General features: G+C 39.8%; 1 protein-coding gene across 1 annotated transcript in view; it reads left to right on the forward strand.

Moving 5' to 3' along the window:
• The window catches only part of USP45 (ubiquitin specific peptidase 45), a 113118-nt gene that overhangs the window by 9245 nt on the left and 81929 nt on the right, over window positions 1-21944 (forward strand). Inside the window, exons 2-7 of the mRNA XM_075268193.1 lie at window positions 3588-3696; window positions 5107-5276; window positions 6901-7004; window positions 9550-9650; window positions 20836-20975; window positions 21594-21686. Of these exons, the coding sequence (XP_075124294.1) occupies window positions 3594-3696; window positions 5107-5276; window positions 6901-7004; window positions 9550-9650; window positions 20836-20975; window positions 21594-21686 (711 nt within the window). The 5' untranslated portion in view covers window positions 3588-3593. The remainder of the gene's footprint in view (window positions 1-3587; window positions 3697-5106; window positions 5277-6900; window positions 7005-9549; window positions 9651-20835; window positions 20976-21593; window positions 21687-21944) is intronic.

The following is a 21944-nucleotide window of genomic DNA, read 5'->3' on the forward strand; positions in this document are numbered from 1 at the left end:
TGATCAAAGCAATAAAATTTCCCGAAAATGGTAGAACTACAAAGTACACCCGGTCCTGCAAAAAAAGACGCCCTATACATCCCCGTACACGCACGTATAAAAAAGTTACGGCTGTCGGAATATGGCGACTTTTCAAAAAAAAAAAAAAAATTAACACAGTTTTGCCTTTTAAGGGGTCAAAATGTAAATAAAACCATATAAATTTGGTATCCCCGGAATCGTAACGAAACACAGAATACAGGGGACATGTCATTTTGGTTGCACAGTGAGTGCCGTAAAACCAAAGCCCGTAAGAAAGTCGCAGAAATGCATTTTTTCTTCAAATCTACCCCATTCTGAATTTTTTCCCTGCTTCCCAGTACATTATATAGAATAAATAATGGCGGCATCATGAAGAAAAATTTGTCCCAGGAAAAATTAAGACCTCATATGGCTCTGGGAGCGGAGAAATAAAAAAGTTATGGGGTTTAGAAGGAGGGGAGTCAAAAACGAAAATCAAAAAATGCCATCGGCGGGAAAGGGTTAACCACTTAATTTCTAATCAGCCAATCACATGGCAGCAACTCAGTGCATTTAGGCATGTAGACATAGTCAAGACAATCTCCTGCAGTTCAAACCGAGCATCAGTATGGGGAAGAAAGGTGATTTGAGTGCCTTTGAACGTGGCATGGTTGTTGGTGCCAGAAGGACTGGTCTGAGTATTTCAGAAACTGCTGATCTACTGGGATTTTCACGCACAACCATCTCTAGGGTTTACAGAGAATGGTCCGAAAAAGAAAAAACATCCAGTGAGCGGCAGTTCTGTGGGCGGAAATGCGTTGTTGATGCCAGAGGTCAGAGGAGAATGGCCAGACTGGTTCGAGCTGATAGAAAGGCAACAGTGACTCAAATAGCCACCCGTTACAACCAAGGTAGCCAGAAGAGCATCTCTGAACGCACAGTACGTCGAACTTTGAGGCAGATGGGCTACAGCAGCAGAAGACCACACCGGGTGCCACTCCTTTCAGCTAAGAACAGGAAACTGAGGCTACAATTTGCACAAGCTCATCGAAATTGGACAATTGAAGATTGGAAAAACGTTGCCTGGTCTGATGAGTCTCGATTTCTGCGGCGACATTCGGATGGTAGGGTCAGAATTTGGCGTCAACAACATGAAAGCATGGATCCATCCTGCCTTGTATCAACGGTTCAGGCTGGTGGTGGTGGTGTCATGGTGTGGGGAATATTTTCTTGGCACTCTTTGGGCCCCTTGGTACCAATTGAGCATCGTTGCAACGCCAAAGCCTACCTGAGTATTGTTGCTGACCATGTCCATCCCTTTATGACCACAATGTACCCAACATCTGATGGCTACGTTCAGCAGGATAATGCGCCATGTCATAAAGCTGGAATCATCTCAGACTGGTTTCTTGAACATGACAATGAGTTCACTGTACTCCAATGGCCTCCACAGTCACCAGATCTCAATCCAATAGAGCATCTTTGGGATGTGGTGGAACAGGAGATTCGCATCATGGATGTGCAGCCGACAAATCTGCGGCAACTGTGTGATGCCATCATGTCAATATGGACCAAAATCTCTGAGGAATGCTTCCAGCACCTTGTTGAATCTATGCCACGAAGAATTGAGGCAGTTCTGAAGGCAAAAGGGGGTCCAACCCATTACTAGCATGGTGTACCTAATAAAGTGGCCGGTGAGTGTATATATGATAAGCACATACTTGCAGACTAAGCCATGACTAAGGGGTCATATCCCCGAAACGCGTAGGCTTATTCGTCCTTCTGTCCCGTCTGCACAAGGACATATCCATCGACTGCTTTTCCAAGAACAATATATATATATTTTTAACTTGGAGCATGTCTCCACAATAAAATTTTTAAATTTTTTTTAAAAAACGTATCATCCGGCATGCTGAGACTACTTCAATTTGTTATTTAAGTGGCAAAGACTGGTTAAAAAAAAAAAGAACTTAAAGAACCACTTGATAGAAAATCATACAGCCTCCTAAAGAAACGTTGGGAGACCTTATCTGCTCTCATACAAATTAATATGGGGACCACTTGTAGGTAAATCAGCTTGAAATACCACTTAAAGACGGTGTTCCCAGAAAGGATTTACAAAATTCTTTCTTTCTTTCAACCTGGTTCCTTCCAACAATATTTCTAAGAATATTATTGGATTCTCATCTTCAGATGTCCTTTCTTGCAAGAGAGGAAATACTGTCTCTTATTGCAAAAATACCTTTATTTCAGAAGAAAAAGGTGGTGACCATGAGGGAAAACATGTTGATCCTGGGTTTAATGATGGCTTGCATTAAGACAGTTCCTTGGGCCCAAGCACTTTTTAGAATTCTTAAGAAGTTAATTCTTTCTAGTCGGGACAAATCTTCCCTATAGCCAGACAGGAAGATTTTCATCTCTACATAGGTAAGGAAAAACCACAAGAATCTAAACCAGTGGTTCTTAACCTTGTTTGACGTACTGAACCCACCAGTTTCATATGCACGTTCACTGAACCCGTCTTTAGTGATAAATCAAATATGATTTTTTCCAAATTCAAGACATAGGTATATGTTTTTTTACTGGTACACAAAATGAACCGTGCATAGGGCCTAGGGTTCGATCGAACCCTGGTTAAGAACCACTGATCTAGACAAAGGTCTACAGTGTCATCCTTCTTCAGTTGTATCAGTTCTTAAAGATTCCAGCAAAAAAGGAAACCTCTGGTTACTTTGTTTAAGGGTCACATGTTAAGATATATTCTGCCAACGTGACATCAGTAGCTTTCTTATGACACCAAGGAACACCATAGGATAGAATCTTTCAGCCTAAATATTTATGCGCGCACAGAAACCCCTTCTGTTCTTAACGGTAGTTCACCTAGAAGGATCCCACAATATGACAAACATTTGTTCTGCACTTTTCTCACACAAGGGACTCAAAGAGCATTGTGGAGTACGGGAGATGATGGTTGCTGTACAGGTGCTCAACCCTAAAACTGGTCCGCTGTATTTATGGAAAGCCGATTTACCTAACCACAAACAGATTTGTAAATCACCTACTTGGTCATCTTTCCGTACACCCAATAAACGTTATTGTTTAGATGTGCCTTTCAGAATTAGTCTTTTTTTTTTTGGGGGGGGGGGCAGAAAAGTCCTTCATACTTTGATCCCTTCTTAAATTGCTATGGTTTATTTGGTATCCTGTTGTGCCATCATGAAGGATGATAAAAGTAAATAGAATGAATTCTTACCGTTAATTCATTTTATAGGGAGCCGTTTATGACAGCCCTTACTATCCTCCCTTTTCTGTACTTGTTGACGTGAAGTAATATTTGTTGGGTTGCATACCTTGTCTGTTGAAAGGGGAAGGGGTGTTTTACCCTTTTATGTGTTTCCTGTCCCTATTAGGGGTGGAGGTTCTTCCTCTTGTGCTATTATTATAAAGGTCTCACTTGAAACTGAATTAATGCTAAGAATTCTATTTGTCATTCTAGTTGGCATCAACTGCAGAATTTGAACAGTGTGTAAATATGTACATACTGCTCCATGTCTGGACACATAAGAATCACGATTTTTGTCTTATAGGTGCAGATGAGAGTGAAGGAGTCCTATTCACTGGGAGGTGCTGAAAAGACTAGGAGAAATAGGAGGACCAGTCGTCCTCCTGATGAAGATTCCTCAGATGACATTATCGGTATGAACAAATTTTTTAAGTATACATCGGTTTCATTTTTTTTCCTTCAGGTCTCTGTAAAGTGGAGGGGGGTGGAGGGGAGCTGTGTGGACAGCATGAATATAAACAAACACTGCAGCCCCTTCAGACAGCTTATCCACTAGGATGCAAATAATAGGACCCCCACCAATCTAATATTAATGAGCTAACCTGAGGATGTGTCATCAGTATCCTGAATTTGGAAAAAGCCTTTAAATAGTATAGTGTGTGTGTGTGCATGTGTATATGAGTATCTTGGGAGATGTATTTATTTGCTTTCAGTAAGGGCGGGTTCACACCTGCACCCGGTTTCCGCTTTGCAGGTTTCCGTCTTCTGCACTGGAAACTGGACAGGAGACGGAAACCCGGCGGTCAGCTTTCAAACCCATTCACTTGAATCTGTTTGCAAAGTGACCACCCGTGAGCGTCTTCTGCCTCTCCGCAGTGAAACAGTTTTTTTTTTTTAAATGAATGAAGTTAACGCTCCATCAAGCCCAAGCTGTAATCCTACCACCATGTTGATTCCATTCCAAATTCAAGTCTGGATTAAAATCCTATCTCCATCTGTAAGATTATGTTCACATCTGTATTAGGATTTCCATTTTTTTGTGTTCTATTACATGAACAGAAAAACGGAAATGCCATTGGGGATGAATCCGTCATATGAAAGACACAGACAGATTCCAGTCGACTCCATTGACTATAATGGGGTGTTTGGGGTGTTTTGTATGTTTTCCGTCATTTTGCAAGATAAAAATGTTTTGCTGTGGATGTTGTACCCTTTAAAGGGATTTTCCAGGCAAAAAATGTGTGTGTTTTTTTTTTTTTTTAAAAGGTCTGTTATTGCTATTGATGGGTTAATAAATGCACCCATATACCTTTAGATGTGTTTTGAGTGATTTCTGGGACCTCCTGGTATCTTCTGCATTTGTTTACATTCAGCTTCCGGCTATGTAGCTTCCACGCTAGCTACCGCTCACCTCACTTGTCCCACCACTTCTCTTCCTCCCTCCCATAAACCCCTCCCTGTCTCTCTAGCTATCGCACACACTACTAGCTCTTCCCTACCTACTCAGCCTAACTCCCGACTCCATTATGTACTTACCTCTCTTCCTTCCTTCCAGCCTTCCTCCTACAGGACTGATCCTCCTTTTTTTTCTAACTGCTGGTGCGCAATCTTGTCCCAGCGATGCTCTGTGCTCTACAGTGACAGTAGAGGTGGATTATTGGTAGCCGAGCACTGAGCAGCGCTGGGAGAAGCAGCGGCAGTCAGAAAAGGAGGAGGAGCTGTCCCGCAGGAAGAAGTCTGTAAGGTAAGTATGATAGAGTGGATGGGGTGGGAAGCTTTTGGAAATTTATGTATTGATTTTTTTTTTTTTTTTGGTCATGCAGGTCTTACTTGCCATCATGTGAGTCGAGCAGTGGATGTCACTCGGGTTAAGAAAGCAGTGTCTCAGAGTGTGTGGTCCACATGCACAGAATGCATGAAGGAGAGAAGGACTAAGGATGGAGAGTTTGCTCCTTCAGTTGATGTTTGGCTGTGCCTTAAATGCGGCCATCAGGTGAAAGTGTTCTACAAAATACTAAATTCATAAGGGGGTTCCTAAAGCTTAGCTTTGCTTTGGAAATGCTCTTTGTTTTTTGTTTTTTTTTGTTTTTTTTCTTGTGCTTAACTAGATTTATATGTCCTCACCTCTGTTAGAATTCCCAGTCTGCTGTTTGATTGTCTTGGTTTACCTTGGTTCTACCATCCGTTAATGAGCTTCCATTTCTTTACTATGTTGTGTTATGCCTTGCAGAAAACAATACCCCTACCTCTTTTTTACTCTCAGTATATTACGCTCCTGCTGTGCTCAATCTTACTTTTGTATCAACAAAATGGCTGCTCATTTAATAAGGTTTACAACTTAGTTCAATCCTTTTCACACTACCAAAGTACTGCCCGTGATCCATGAAAATCCGTACAGATGATGTCCTTGGCAGGATTCGAACCCAGTACTCCAACGCTGTGCTAACCACTGAGCCACTATCCTGCCTAATGGCTTGGTTTTCATGGACATTTATTTCTCATTCAGTAGGTCCGAGAAAAATAAAGGATATTACACTGGTGCTGATTCAGCTCATACACTCATACAAAGGCTTGTCCCAATATTGAGTCTGTGTACCACTGATCACCTGATCATTGATCGGGTGATCACTTGCTTTTAGTAGGACAAAGAATCTTTGTTCACTGGGAACACATTGCCCTGAGTAATATGGCCTGTGCTTCTGGCAAACAATGGAAGTACATGCCATAGAAAATCACTTTAGCAATCATCCCTCCTGCATATGCTCTGCATTAGCCTGCACACCAGCACAGGGTATAATGATTGTTGGTTGGCATGTTTTGTTGCCGATCTACATTAGTTTGCAGACATTGAAAACTATCAAGTCAAAAAATAAATAAATAAAATTTGATTAATATTTCATGGATTTGAAAAATGGATCAAAAGCAAACAAACATCCTGAAAATGAGCAGAATAGTTTGCTGGTAGGCCAGGTAACCTCACTATTTCATCCTGGGAAAAACAAACAAACTATAGATCATCAAACACATTGATGTACATAAACACACACGGATAATGGCAACTGTTTAAAACTAATAGGATGTAGATATGGTCATATTTGGTGATCTCCATGACCGCTGTGCACTTGACAGACTGCGCTACAGAGAGGTTCTAATGGGCAGTTGGGTGGTTCAGTGGTTAGCACTGTAGCCTTGCAGCGCTGGAGTCCTACGTTCAAATCCAGCCAAGGACACAGATTCCTGCCTGTGCTTTTTAGACAAAAATCATGCTTGAAATTAACATTTTAATTTTAATTTTGATCTACCTATACTGTCACTACACATCTCCAGCAGAAATTTGAGAGATCAATCTCAGATCTTTGTCACAAATCTTATTATAAGTACAGGAGGCTTCTCATGTGAACATACCCTAAAGATCCAATCTTAGATGTACATATGGTACCTTCACAAAAGGAGGGGTGAGAATAACTGAGCGCCTGCAAATATATTTGTACAAAATGATTTTTTTTGTGGTACCCTGACTCTTCAGAGTCTTTGCAGAATCTATTTTGTAAGTTCCCTGTCCAAACTCTTGTGAAGGTAGCATTATTATTTATATAATTTTTTTTTTGTATATTTAGGGCTGCAGTGCTGCCTCTGAAAGCCAACACTCCTTGAAGCATTTCCGATCTCCCCAAAATGAGCCTCATTGCATTGCAGCTAACCTTAGCACGTGGGTTATTTGGTAAGTAATGGATGACATATTGCTTCTGCTAACCGCTACTTCCACAAATGTATTTTTTTCTTTACTTTCAACATATCAATCTAAAGCACAATTCCCATTCTGGTACAGTAGTCCTTTAACCTGTAGTGAATTAAAGTTTATGTAGGCTCCGTGCTGTGCTTTATCCACTAACTGCAAACCACTTCTATTTTTATTGGGCACTGTTCACGACTGTATTGTGACCTCTGTATATAGTGGATATCACAACTCATATCATGGACAACAGTGGTGCTTGACTGACAGGACAGTGGGGTCTTTGGATTCCATACAGGTAGTGTCCAATGCTTTGCTATGAAAGATTGCACAATATGAAATTGGCTGTAGGGCCTTCATAACCTGAGGAGAGTGAGCTGCAGTCTGTTTGCCACAGCAACTGCTATGATCAGAGAAACTCAATAGTGATCACATTGCCGTGAAAAGAAGATGCGTTTCCTTTGAACAACAATTACTGCCTGGAATTCTATTTGGGGAAGTTGCCAGTCATATTACCAAAAGCCCCCATGTCTGTCTAATTCTGATTCCTCTAGAGAACACTGTACCTGGGTTCAGTGTATGTAGGCAATCAGCAATGTAATGTTATACAGAAGTTTTTATGATATAGGTGGAAACTCCCCTAAAAGTAATATTTATATTTAAAAAAAAAAAAAGTCCATAAGAATACAATAAATTGACTTTTTGTAAAATAATCACACTGCCAGTATTCCGGTATCCAGCATTCATTGCTCTCCTCTCTCACAGGATGAGAGCAACGAACATTAAAGTGTAACTCCTATTTTATATATGTGTATATGGCGTATGGCTCTCTCTCAAGCTGAAGAATTTACCAAAGGGGCAATGGTCACTTCAGATGGCTGTATCTCTGGTTTTATACCACCTACAAAAATCTGTTTTTGATATCACAAGAAATCTGCTATTTGTCTATTGTCAAGAAATAAAATTCACATTTCTGACTATATTTTTAACTTGTGATATTTTCACAGTTGCAATCTTGACCACATATGCAAGCTGAAAATATCAGAACCACATAATACAGCTATTTGAAGTGACCCTCCCCCATTTGGTAAATTCTTCAGCTCTACATACTGTATTGAGTACAGCTGTACTGGACAGACTGTCCTTGGCAATGCTTAGTTAGAGCATTGCTAGTGGGAACAGCTATTACAGGCTAATTTCTATTGAAAGGAAGTTTGGTTACTTTAGATATATTACATGATGGACGCTTTCTTTTGACATGTATTTTACTTTTGCGATGAAAGAAAAAACTTGCACACTGGATTTTTTTTTTTCTTTTACAAAAGTGATCAAACATGATAGAAGACAGTGTCCCTCATGTTGTTTTACATTATAGTCAACAGGAAAGCACACAGACTCTGCTACCTTTAATGTCTGTTGCTGTCATCCTATATCAGCTTTTCTGTGTCGTTTGAAGCAGTGTTCCAGGCCTATAGGTCGTGTATGAGATTGGTGGGGGTCTCACTTCCAGCACCGCACACCAATCTGAGAGCTGTAGTACTTTACATTAGGGAATTGCATTTTGCCTTTTTTTTAAAAAAAAAAAATTCCACTTGTATATACCCCAATATGGTGATTAAATAGTCTGCAACTCTTCTCAGAGATAAAATCAAAGACTTAAAAATCTTGCAGAAATGAACTTGTTTCTTGCAGAGATTATTGAAGTCTTACAATTAATAACCTATCTTTTCAATAGGTCATTATTATGAGATTGATGGTGGTCTGACATTAGGGACACCCACCGACCAGCTGTTCTCTTCACATGGTGCGTAGCAGGAAACAGACAGGTCTGTACACTGTTCAGTGGTCAGGCCCATTGCATCTGGCTTTGTCCCATTATGGACACTTATCTTCTATCCATAGGACAGGAGAAGAGTGTCTGATTGCTGGGGAGCCCGATTTCTTAGTACCCCAGTGATCAGAAGACCGAAAGACAAGGTGACATTTATGCCCTGTCCTGTGGATAAGGGATAAGTGTTCATAACAAGACAACCCCTTTAATTTTAAGTGTTTAATATACTCTTCAAATGAGTTATCAAAGATCAACAAAATTGGGGTACAGACAGGGGTTGGTGTAAAACAGCAAAATATGCCTTACTTACCTTTTGAAATCCCAGCTGTTTCAACGTGGCCTCTCCAATGCTCCCTACTTGTCATTCTGAGCTTAGTTGTCAAGGGGGCAGTTCTGCTCGTTTTTTTTTTTTTAATGTAAATTGGGAGCCCGATTTAGGGATCACAGTGACATTTTTTTCCTTATCAGTATGTCTTTGTAGAATGGGAGGAAATCCACGCAAATATGGGCAGAACATACAAACTCCTTGCAGATGTTCCTGGTTGGATTCGAATCCAGGACGCCAAGGTTGCAGTGCTAACTCTCTTTACAGGGCAAAAAAAAGTACTGTGTGTGAGTCTGAATTTATGTGTTTTGGGGCAAAGCACTTACTAATATCTCAGTTATTATAGTCTTTTTTTTATTTTATTTTTTTTAATTTAGTTGTTATGAATGTGATGAGGAGCTTTCAACTCGTTGCAACAAGAAGGCTCTTGCCCAGATACTGGACTTCCTTCAGAAACACTCATCACGCTCTGAGAAAGGTAAGGCCTATAGTTTTTGAAGCATTAAAGAGGACCTTTCATGGATTTGGGCACAGACAGTTCTATATACTGCTGGAAAGCCAACAGTGCGCTGAATTCAGCGCATTGTCGGCTTTCCCGATCTGTGCCCCGGGTAAAGAGCTATCGGACCCGGTACCGTAGTTCTTTACAGTCAGAAGGGCGTTCCTGATAGTCAAGTCAGGTACGTCCTTCTCCACAGCAGCGCCTGTCGCGCTGTACAGTGGAGCGGGGAGGAACGCCTCTGTCCCCTCCTGATAGTACTTGTCTATGGACGAGCTGTGTGAGCAGAGGGAGGGGGCATTCCTCCCCGCTCACACAGTACAGCGCTATAGGCGCTGCTCTGAAGAAGGACTTACCTGACTGACTGTAAAGAGCTACGGTACCGGGACCGATAGCGCTTTACCCGGGGCACAGATCAGGAAAGCCGACAGTGCGCTGAATTCAGTGCACTGTCAGCTTTCCAGCAGTATATAGAACTGCCTGTGCCCAAATTGGTGAAAGGTCCTCTTTAAACTCTTATCCATTGTCATACTGGCCACCATCTCTTTGGATTGTAAAGTCATTGTTAAACGGGCTGTATGTTTTAGAGGAGACCTTTCTAAAGCAAGGACAGATTTTAATCCCCTGGAAATAGATTCTGAAGATTCCTGTTGAATGACAGCAAGGGTTCTTACAAAACTATAAAAAATTTATACATAGAATATTCCGCAAGATTATTAAAAGAAAGCAAAAAAAAAGTAACATTTATTTGCTGAAAACAGAATATTTTTTGTATTCATGAAAATTCTCATTAAAAAGCCTGTAACTACTAAATGGTTGCTTTGTGTCCCTATTGGATTTTCTCATGGACTGCCCTTTTACATTTGTAAACTTAAATTGGCACACTTTTTATAGGTCAATTTAAAATATAAATTGTAATTATATTAACTATTGTTATACTGATCTTATACAGAAAAACTCCAAGTCCTTGCTACGAAAGCTTAAATGAATTCTTCTTGACAGTGGTAAAAGTGTGGGAGCGGCTCCCAGCATTTCAGCCATTCCTTTCACTTCAGCTGTAAAAATGTGCAAATGACATTAGTGCTGCGTGAGAGACTTCAGTAATTACATTAAGCGGCAGGGATAAAGATGAGTGCTGGGTTCCCAAAAGAATGCTTGCAGCTGTGAGAGTCTCACAGCTGATCCTGTGGGCTGCCTGGCCCACCAATCCCATACACTGATACAAGGAGCATGTCTGACACACTGGAAGAATAAAGGAAGATTGCTTTCTAGGGAGAACCACCCAGGAAGTTGTTGTACATGAGGTTAACTGCCTGTGAAGCTTTTCAGGGAGTGGCAGGTGTAATTAGAATCTTTGGCAGTCTCCGGGACTTGCATAGATGTGTTCATTTGTCTAGTACGCAGCATGCCACCTGCATTCACTTGCTTCTTACAGGGCATATTAATATGTCATTGCAAGATGTCTGCGCTGAAGCTTTTTGCATAGGATCCATGCACACGGCTATATTATTTTTCTATTTGCTGTCTGTTTTTTTTTTTTTTAACAGATAGCAGACAAACTTATTAATTTCTATTGTCCCATGCACACAGCCATGTTTTTCAAATGCAGGCCGTAATCATGGGACGCAAACACTCAGGGCAGGACCTATTCCTTGTGTGTCATCCGTACCATTTTTTTTTTTGCATGGACCCATACATGCGCACAGACTTGGGCATGTAGCCTCAGTCTCTAACCCCTCGTTCAACTCTGCGTTTGGTAATCCGTTCTGGGAATCCGCATGGGGACCCCCAGAACGGACTACCAAACGCATTTGGTTTCCTCTCCGCATGTTCTGTGTGGAGATCTCGTAGGAAGCACACGGACCTCATTATAGTCTGAGGGGTCCGTGTGCTTTTACTGCACACCGCTTGTTTGGTATTCCATTGAGGGGGGGGTCCCCAAGCAGACTCCCTCGGACGGAATACCAATGCAGATGTGAACGAGGGGCAAGAATGAATCCTATATGAGTTTTACCTATATGAGTTACTTTTATGTCTGCAGATATCACTTTTATTTTATTTTTTTTTATTTTAGTCAAGCATTTGCTTTCTTGCAGCACCACATCAGTTTTGTGAATATAAGTAACTAAAAATTTTGCAGACTTTTGTAGATTTTCTGTAAATATCTTCGTGGTGACAGCCTGTTTTCTTGATAGTTAACCAGTGGATATGACCATGAGTGCAGGAACTTTCTACTGCCTGACACTTGTGTGAAACCCAGGTCTGATTTCTTTACTGTGGACAGGTTATCTTCTTGTGCATGCATTGATCCTGCCTAATAACCTGTCCACAATAAGGAAATCATGGTTGGATTTCTGAAAAGTGCCAAACCATAGATTGTTCCTGCATTCATAGTCATGACCTGTGCACTTGGCCTGATCCAGTCGCACCTCATCCCCAACCTTATAGAAGTCTTTAGTCCCACCTTAACCTATCCTTCAACCTATCTCTAACCAGATGTAACTTCCCTTCCGCCTTCAAACACGCTACTGTCACACCTATCCCTACAAAACCATCCCTTGATCCTTCCTCTCTAGCCAACTATTGTCCCATCTCATTGCTCCTGTATGCCTCAAATCTGCATGAACAACATATCCACTCTGAACTATCCTCCTATATTTCGTTCAACTCTCTCACTGACAGATTACAGTCAGACTTCAGACCTCATCACTCCGCAGAAACTGCACTTACCAAAGACACAAATGACCTACTAACTGCCAAAGCCAAGCGGCACTAATCTGCCCTCCTCCTGCTTGACCGTTCCTCTGCCTACGACACAGTTAACCATTCCGTCCTGTAACAAACTCTCTTGACTTGGCCCTTTCCTAGGTCTCCTCATACTCGTTTCGTAATCTTGCACCACATCCTCACTGTGCCCTCTTTCTGTAGGTGCTTCCCAAGGCTCTGTCCTAGGACCCCTCCTGTTTTCCATCTACAACCTTGGCTTTCATGGTTTTCAATACCATTGTTACACTAACAACACTCAAGTATATCTCTTTTGACTAGACATTATCGCTCTGTTGTCCAGAGTGTCTAGCAGCTGTACCTTTCTTCCTCTCCTCCCGCTTTCTCAAACTCAACATGGAGAACACGGAGCTCATCATTTTTGCCCCGCCTCACACGGCCCCCTACCTGACCCATCTATCAAGTTAATGGGACCACAGTTACCCAGTCACACTGGCCTGCTAGTTTAGCTCTGACTTATCCTTCAAACCACACATCCAAACCCTAAACACCCTCTGCTAACTCCGACTAAAGAACATCCATCTTCTGGACATTACAGTGAGGTATTGATCTGCTTTATGTTGGCTTTCATAAAGATGAAATAATAATCAATGATTTCTTGCTATAGTTTTTCCTCTTACACTGAAGCTGGCCGCACCCATAGTACATGGACTTCTTCCTTTTTGTTTATGTTGTCGGGTGATTCTCACATCCTTTATCAACATAGAATGGTTTCCATCCTAAAGTTTCATGTGTTTATTTAGCACAACCCTCCCATGACAACTTTCTCCAAATGTGCCAAGTGGAAACGTGATCCGTTATGCTTTTCGCTCTGCTCCAACAGCTATGCAGAGGGATCTATGATGTAGTTAGCTGCTCTCCTGAGTCTAACTAAACATTGCAAACCTAACACTAGGTTCAAACTAGCCAGACCATTATAACAGTGGTTACACACAGACACCAGCTGACCACATTGACTATAATGGAGTCCACTGGGTGTCCGACATTTGGAGAGACAGAGCGACTGAGAGAGAAAAGTCCTCCATGCAGGACTTTTCTCTCCGCTGATTTTCTGCGGTTTCTGTGACACAGATGTGAACCAAGCCATAAAAGTCATTCAAAACAACATTCCTTATAACAGTTACAACTGCTAGACATCTAGGCAAAATACTGGCTCTTGCCATTAAAGACACACAACAAAATTCGCCCCTAAAGACTATCCTTTTAACTACAAGTCTCCACGCAAGATAAAGTAGACACAACAAAAAAGAATTGTGGAGAACAAGTCATAGATCGCATATTAAATCCTTAATCATTGGTGCCTTTGTTCTGTGTGCAGTATACGCTTGTGAGATATATTCTGTATCATTCTCTTTGTTTTTTGTACATCTTGCCCTGCTGCTTTTTTTATGTTTTGTTATATTTATTCAATAAATTTGATATACTTTTTTATATATTGAGGATTGTCCATCCTTTCTAATCTTGAGGATTTAATATGCGATCTATGACTTGTTCTCCACAATTCTTTTTTGTCTTGCCATTAAAGAACCATATCTTTGTATTCAAGATGATGGATTGATCCTTAGACTAGATCTACCTTCTTACCAAAGCTTGTGTCTGATTTTCGTAAGCAACAGGAAATCCTTTTTTTCTTTTTTTTTTTGCTCTAACAGGAATTCCACATTCTAGAGGTTCTAAAGTATTTGGAGGTTTCTAAGCAGTTCAGAAAGGATTCCAATTTTGTGCACCTTTTGGTGATATGGTCTTGAAGGCAGTGGTTCCTTCCTTAGCTTCTTTTTGAGAAGACTGCAGTTATGGCCATCATGAAGGACAACATGGAATTATTCTCACTCTTAATTCGGCGGTGCCTATATTTCCCTCCCATTTTACTTATGTTGATTCATTTTGTAAATATAATTTGGAAGCCACTGGCCCTTTTAAAACCCTCTCTATCTCCTGTCCTTATGGAGGTCAAAGGATACATCCTCTAGGTGTGGCCATCATGACTGACTCATGGACACCGTATAACGGTGAGAATAATTTTTTCCCTCCATCTATAGATTAAGACTTCAGGTAGCTTTTTCTATACTCTTCTATGGAACTAGTACATTTTTTGTTTAATTGAAATATGTAGAGATGAATAATGGAACACAAGACACGCTATTAACTGTGTTCTTAAGATGTAGACCTTCAGCTTCATGTTTGCCCTTGATTCAGCGGTTGCCTTTGCTGTACTTAGGGTGCAGAGAGCACAATGACAATACACAATAGTTCTGTATGAAAAGTGCTTTGAAGAGATGGACAAACGCTTAATTTTGTATGACAATGTGTTTTATTCTGTAAGTTGGAAATGTTTGGAATTACAGAGCAGTGACATAAAATAACCAGCAGTCTAACACAGGTAGTGACAGATCACTCACAGCCATGACGGAAAGCTTGTGGACAAACAAGAATTAATTGCTGTGCTATTGAAATTCCTACTGAAGGTTAAGATAGTATTGTGTAAAATAGTGTACTTTGTACTTAGGGTCTATATACACTTTCATTCCTTTTATGCTACATTTTGATGAGCACAACATTGTGCACTGTTGAATTCAGAAAAAATAACATTGTAATTTGATTTGGATTTGAAAGAAAAAATAGATTCATGTTGTGTTTTTTTTTTTTTTTTTTTTTTTTTTTAATATCAATCTTGAATCCAAGAAAAATGGAATCTGTAACACCACTGTAAACAGACCACTAAAAATGGGGACCATTCAGACCACTGCTCATTCCTAGAATTGATGGATATCCCAGCTAGTAGATTTCCACCTAATTTATTGTTTATTGATTACTATTTATGACCAAAATCAAAATAACGATTAATTGAACATTTTACCTTGATTCCGATTTATAAATGATTATTTTATTACACTCCCTCTTTACTCACCTCTCCCTAGATTTCTGCTTACTATAGCAGCATGTCCCATCTTTCATTTAGAGGTCCCCAGGCTGTTTGTGAAGAACGGGAAAGGAAGAAGGGGAAAAAGAGGGGGTATATCCTTTGGGGGATCCTGTACATAATTTAATGCAATGTAAGGACACATTTTATCCACCATTTTAATAAAGGGCCAACCTCTGTCAGTCAGGCAGAAGAATTCAGGTCCTTTCATAAACTATTGCCAGGGATAACAAAGCTTCAAAAGGCCTTGGAACGATCCTGCTCCTTTTTGAGGATCTCACTGAATGCATTAAAAAGCGATGAGCAATGAAAGCACATGGACCCCATAGACCATAATGGGGTCCGTGTGTTTTCTGTGCCGTGTTTGCAAGAGTCATACAGAGAGAAAAGTACTTCAAGAACTACTTTCTCCTCCGCATGACGCATGCGGATACCTCGTGGAGAACACAAGGAACCCATTATAGTCTATGGGGTGCACTTTTATTGCTCACCACTTTTTAATGCATTTGGTATTCCATTTGGTGGGACCCCAAGCAGACTCCCCGAACGGAATACCGAATGCAAAGGTGAACCGGGCCTAAGTGTTTATTACCCTGATAGTAAAATGTTATGAGGTATATTTACTTTTCTGTGACATATTTGAGCTAATCAACAACTTATTTAATAATATTTTTATAGTAAATCCAAATAAATGCTTGTTGTGTTTTTTGTTGTTTTTTTTTTTCCTCATTGCTTCACACATCAGGGAAGACAAATGGAATGTTGGTACTTGTGTGAAGCCGCCATTTAACTATGAAGTGAAATGCATTTATTGAGTTTTCCCTGAAGACATGGTCCGTAGTGGCAATGCTGTCCATATTTGGTGGCCAGGCAAGGAGAGCCAGGTGGTGCTGCAAAGCATAGCACAGTCAAGCGTGCTCACATCTATGTTTGACATTTGTCATCCTGTACTGCTGCAGGGAAGAGAAAAATCTGCTTTTCCATATGCTTCACATTTCATTTTGCCCGCAGTTTTGTCCAGATGGCTCCTGAACATTGTTTCCTTTAAGATACATTCCCAGATGTTTTGTAAAATGCCAATGGAGCTAAGGCAACAACTGTGTTACACCGATATTTGGAAATGCTTACACACTTTTAATATACACGTGTATGTATATGTAAATACAGAATGTAAGGGTTAAACGTCTTTTGCTTTTTAGTTTTATTGCCACATGCTTCCTATTATCTGAGTATAATATCAAACTGTATTATTTATTTACAATGTTTTGAATAGGAGATTTTACCCTATACATAGTGATTTATGTTTTGTATGCTGCATTGTAATTGCATTTTAGATGTTGTCCAGGCAAAAAAAAAAAAAAAAAAAGAAAGGTGAAAATAAATTATACTCACCTGTCCCCGGTGGTCCGGTCTTGCTGTGAGTGAAAATTCTCACTAGTTGTGATGTCCCAGATCCCTGCTGCTGATAGGCCTCAGCGGTCATGTACAGTGGGGACCCCCACCAGAAGACAAGAATGGACCAGCAGGATCGGACTGCATTGGGAGGCAGCGGGAAAAGGTGACTGTGATTAATTAATTTTTTTTTTTTCACCTTCCCCGGCCTATTTAAAATATAACATTTTTGCCCAGACAACCCCTTTAAGGACCATGGACCATACCTTACAATTACACAATCAATTATACAACATATTGCAAAATCTTGAATAGTTAAATTAAGATGCAGTTCCCGTAAGTTCAAACTATAACCCTACAGCGTTATTGCAGAGGGAGGCACAAAAAGCTCAATTTGGTGGATGCCAGTTACATTATAATGGGTGGGCGATTCCTTTCCAATTTTGCAATGAAATATCAAGATCACTTTTGACTAAGGTATCACGTAGCGACAAAAGCATAACCTAACAAAAATGTGCTTCGTTGTCTTTATGCATTTTACCTTATTCTATATGTTTTAGCTTTGAAATATGCGATTTCGAAGTTTAAAAGTAATATGCACATTTTTGAAAAACGCATCTTTGGAAATGCATCTTTTCTACAGCTCTTTTCCTGAAATGTGTTTGAGATGAACCAGAATCTCATTCACCTTGCTGGTACTGTATAATGCCAAGTTTTTTTTTCTATGCGTTTCTAAAATCGTTGCGTTTACTCTGTGGGTCCTTAGCCTTAGTCTTTGTTGGTAACTTAGTGTTGTGCTTCTGTATTCTAGCCATAAGTTGTTTTTGCAGTTCAGGTGCTGATTTCCCTACGTTTCTCTGACCGGATCCATTCCTAGTGTTGATGATAAATACAGTATATGACTTTTACACAGAGCCATTAATATGTAGCTGAATGAAAGCCTTATCCCTCTGTAGAGATAAAATCCCTCCATTTGTTCTGCTCCAGTGTTCCTTTGGCAACACTTTCTGTTCTGCTATATGAGGGCATTATTTGGATCCATATCACTAGCCACTTAAATACTTGGAAAATAGGAAAACTGGAATTTTTTTCACGCAGACTTTTACACAGGGGACCTGTAGGATTTTTACTTGTAACTTTAAGCACTGATGTGTCCATATATTAGTAATGATGTAAAAGCTAAAAAAAAAAAAAAAAACACTTTGAGGTGCAGTCACACTCCACAGTGTATTGTTCAGTTTTGTTACATTTTAACAGCCTTTTTTTCTGCAATAATTTCTTGGCGCCAACATACTCTTGGGGTATGTTCACGCGTAGTAAAAGGTCATGGAAACCTTTTCTGCTGTGTGAACACTCCGTGCCGCTCGCGGTGACGAAATGCTGATGCAGCATCGGCATTCTGTCGCGGCATCCCGCTCCTGTATAGGCCCGAACGAATGGGCCTACACTGGAGCGTGTCTGGAGCCATGGAATTCGCGGCAAAATAGAGCATGTCGCTTTTTTTTCTGCTACTAGCTAGCGGAAAAAAGAAGCAAACGGCTCCCATTGAAGTCAATGGGAGCGTTTTTGGCAGCGGATTATGAGGCGGATTTCGTGTCAAAATCCACTGCCGATAAACTCTGTGTGAAGTTGCCCTTAGGATTGTTTCACACTAGCATTTGTATTCTGTCTGGAAGGAGTGCGCATGGACACCCCTCTGACAGAATACAAGCGCAATTGAAAGCGCTGTGCTGGTAAACCACACGGACCCCATAGACTATAATGAGCTCTGTGTGCTTGCCACGCATTGCCCGCACAAATGATTTGTGCAGGCAGTGTGCGGCAAGCACACAGAGACCATTATAGTCTATGGGGTCTGTGTGCTTTAACAACACAGTGCTTTTAATTGCGCTTGTATTACATCCCGGGGGTGTCCATGCGGACTGCTTCCGAACGGAATACAAGTGCTAGTGTGATCCAACCCTTAAGCAGTCACATTTTCTTTCTTTTTTTTTTTTTTTTACTATTTACTTCTGTATCAGACATAAAAAAACAAAAACAAGAAAACTCTTTTTTTTTTGTCCTAAAAAAAAAAAACCTACAAAGAAAATTGTAAGAAAAATAAATGGGCATTTTTAGCATCAACAAAGACTCCACAAATAAAACTGTGAAGAAAACAGACATTACATAGGATTTTTTTCCTCTATACGTGTAAAAGAAATGAAATTCTATCATCTGTTGTAAAACACATTTGTGTGCTGCATACCAGAAGTGACTATATAAAATAATAATCTCTTCCAAATTCAAGTGCACCTTTTAATGTATCCTGCAGATGCAGCTGTAACCTGGGAAAATGTGTCTGCCTGGACAGCAGTATCTGATCATTGTGCCGGAAAATATTCCATACGACTTGTCAGTCTCGTTTTATTCCTCTTTAATTAAATGTAGGGTTTTGGAACTTTAATTACGCATTTGTCTTTGGTTCATGGAGGATATTCACGAGAACTCCCTGTGGAGGAGGCTCCTTCCTTCTGCTCTTCAGTGCAGCAGAACCTTTGGCATAAACATTCTATTAACGTAAATTGGTCCCTGCCATGTCCCCAGAACTCTTTAATGAGACTCGCTCTTTAACTCATTAGTGCAAATGTGAGCTCATATGTCAAAAGTCTACATTTCAAGAGTCACCATTCCTGGCATTTATTAAGTCCATAACTTGTTTGCATTGACATGCTGTGTTAATCAATATTTTTATAGTCTGAATATGTCACTAATGTTCTTATTTAGTGCAGTGATAGCGACAGCAAGGAAGTTGCCAGTGGAATTGCAGACTGCGTGGAATATCTTCATATCTCTGTTATCTCTAGGCTATAAGTTAATGAGAGTGTGGCTCAAATGTCCACATTTACAACAATTGAATAAATGTGCATATGTAATATATTGGAACAGAACAGAAATACTAGTTCGACCCCACTGGTTCTGTTTTTTTCTTCTTTTTTTTTTGGGGGGGGGGTGTTATTACATTTAGAAGCTTGACTGTCTTTCAGGGTCTGTCTTCTAATTGCAATTCATTTTATGTTTCTATAAGGGGTTATAACTCTATACAATATTTTGTAACATATTATCAATTAAAAATCCTGTTTGTTAGCCTTGTGTACCAAAAGGCATCATCGACCACCATACATTTATACAAGATACAGCTAAGATGCCTGCAAAGTGTTCTGCATACACTTTAAACTATACAGTCTAATCTAGATTCCTGTATATTAATTTATTATTATTATTATTATTATTATTATTATTATTATTATTATTATTATATTTTGCTTTTTTTTCATACAGCAATAATTGTTTACCACTCGGACTATCATATCATATACATATTAATGTACATGAACTTCTATTGTTCACATAACCATACGAAGATATTCTGCTGGCATGGCAAAAATATAGTGGCATCTGGTGCTCCAGATGTTGTGATGTTTCCAGATGTTTGTTTGCATGGGCTTTCTTGTATTTCCTGCAATATTCACCTTTTTTTAATAGCAAAATTATTCAAAAGTTAAAAAAAAGAGATCATGTTAAAATATTAAGGATTTTTTTTTTTCAAAGACATGTACAAGATAACCATATCATGCTGATAATACACGTATATGTGAAGTTATTGCAATTGCAAGGCTTGAAATAAGAGAAGATTGATGATGATGACAGCAATAAAAATGTGTCCATTCTCTAGACATACGCAGGTTTTATCCATAAGTATCTGTTTAAATATTTGTATAGTACATGTGGAGAATCCTTTCTTTGTCCCTAATGGTCATGTGCCAAAGTCTCAAAATTATTACTCCAAAATTTCCAAAAATTCATTTATCTGTAGCTTCAAAGGTCTCTTAAAAGTTCATGGACTTGTGAGTTTTTCTAATTGTATTTGGGGTTCAGTGAAACTTGAGGAAAACTGGCATAAGTAGACAGCAAGACGTTTCATTAAAATGCTGCACATATGCACAGATCTTGGTTTATAGTTTATGTATGTTTCTCATGGACATAGAGTATCTTGACTTGTGACACTTAAGAAACATGTTTTTCTTCCAGGTTCCTCTTCAAAGATTATTAGCTTACAGGAACAAAGTGGTGAAGTTATTAGAGAAAGAACGGCTCTTCACATTACATCTGTCCCTGTGAAAGGAATAACAAACTTGGGCAACACTTGTTTCTTTAATGCCGTCATGCAGGTCAGTGCCTGATCAATTTTATGTATAAATCAAAGAGTATGTTCACACAGAGTTTTTTGAGGGCGGATGTTGACGCAAAATCCGCCTACGAAAAAAGGCTTCCATTCATTTGAATGGGAGCCACTTGCTTTCTTTTTCCCACTATGTTTTTTTTTTTTTTCTACTAGCAAGAAAAGGAAACGTAATACCCATTCTTCCCGTGGATTCCGCGGCTGAGACAGCCGCGATGTCCGTGGGGCGAGATTCCATCCTGATTAGGCACATTCATTCGGGCCTTATCAGGAGCGGAATGCTGCGACTGAATGCCGATGCACTGCATCGGCATCCCGTCACGGAAAACTTTTCCGCTGTGTGAACTACCCTTAACAGAGCTGAATGGAGCAGAAAACTGAAGGCTCAACACTTGCTTCATACAATTTCAACTCTCTGTGGTCTTGCAAGTGGGGACTAGTATCAGCCATTCAAGCAATCTGTGGGGGTCTCAGTGGTCAGAGCTCTAGTCATCTGACATTGATTAACATATAATAATTATAAAGGACTGTACAGGGAATGTGAACTTTTCTATAAAGAGAATTGCATTTCAGAACTGTAGGCTGACTGAATTTTGTCTGCTCATAGAACCTTGCCCATACACACATGTTAACAGAAGCGCTGTCTGCAATGAAAGAAAAGAACACAAAATTGAAGATTTGCCTTAATGAGGAAAACTTAGTAAGTGACCTTCTGATGTTACCTATATTGTTGTCCCTCTTGCATTATGAATATAAAGACCTGTGCATAAGATGGTATTACGCCAAACATATAGTCATGGTGTCGAGTCCCTCTATATGTAGACTTTATTGACTCCTCTATAGACACTATTTCTATTCTAGCTCTTTTATAGTAAAATATATACAGTTCTTATTTTTCTTAAAGCAAAGCAAAATATTGGTTAGTTTATTAGGGTATTGAAAAAATGAGCAGTCCCTA

The sequence above is a fragment of the Leptodactylus fuscus genome, chromosome 3, assembly GCF_031893055.1.
Source record: "Leptodactylus fuscus isolate aLepFus1 chromosome 3, aLepFus1.hap2, whole genome shotgun sequence".
Lineage (NCBI taxonomy): Eukaryota > Metazoa > Chordata > Amphibia > Anura > Leptodactylidae > Leptodactylus > Leptodactylus fuscus.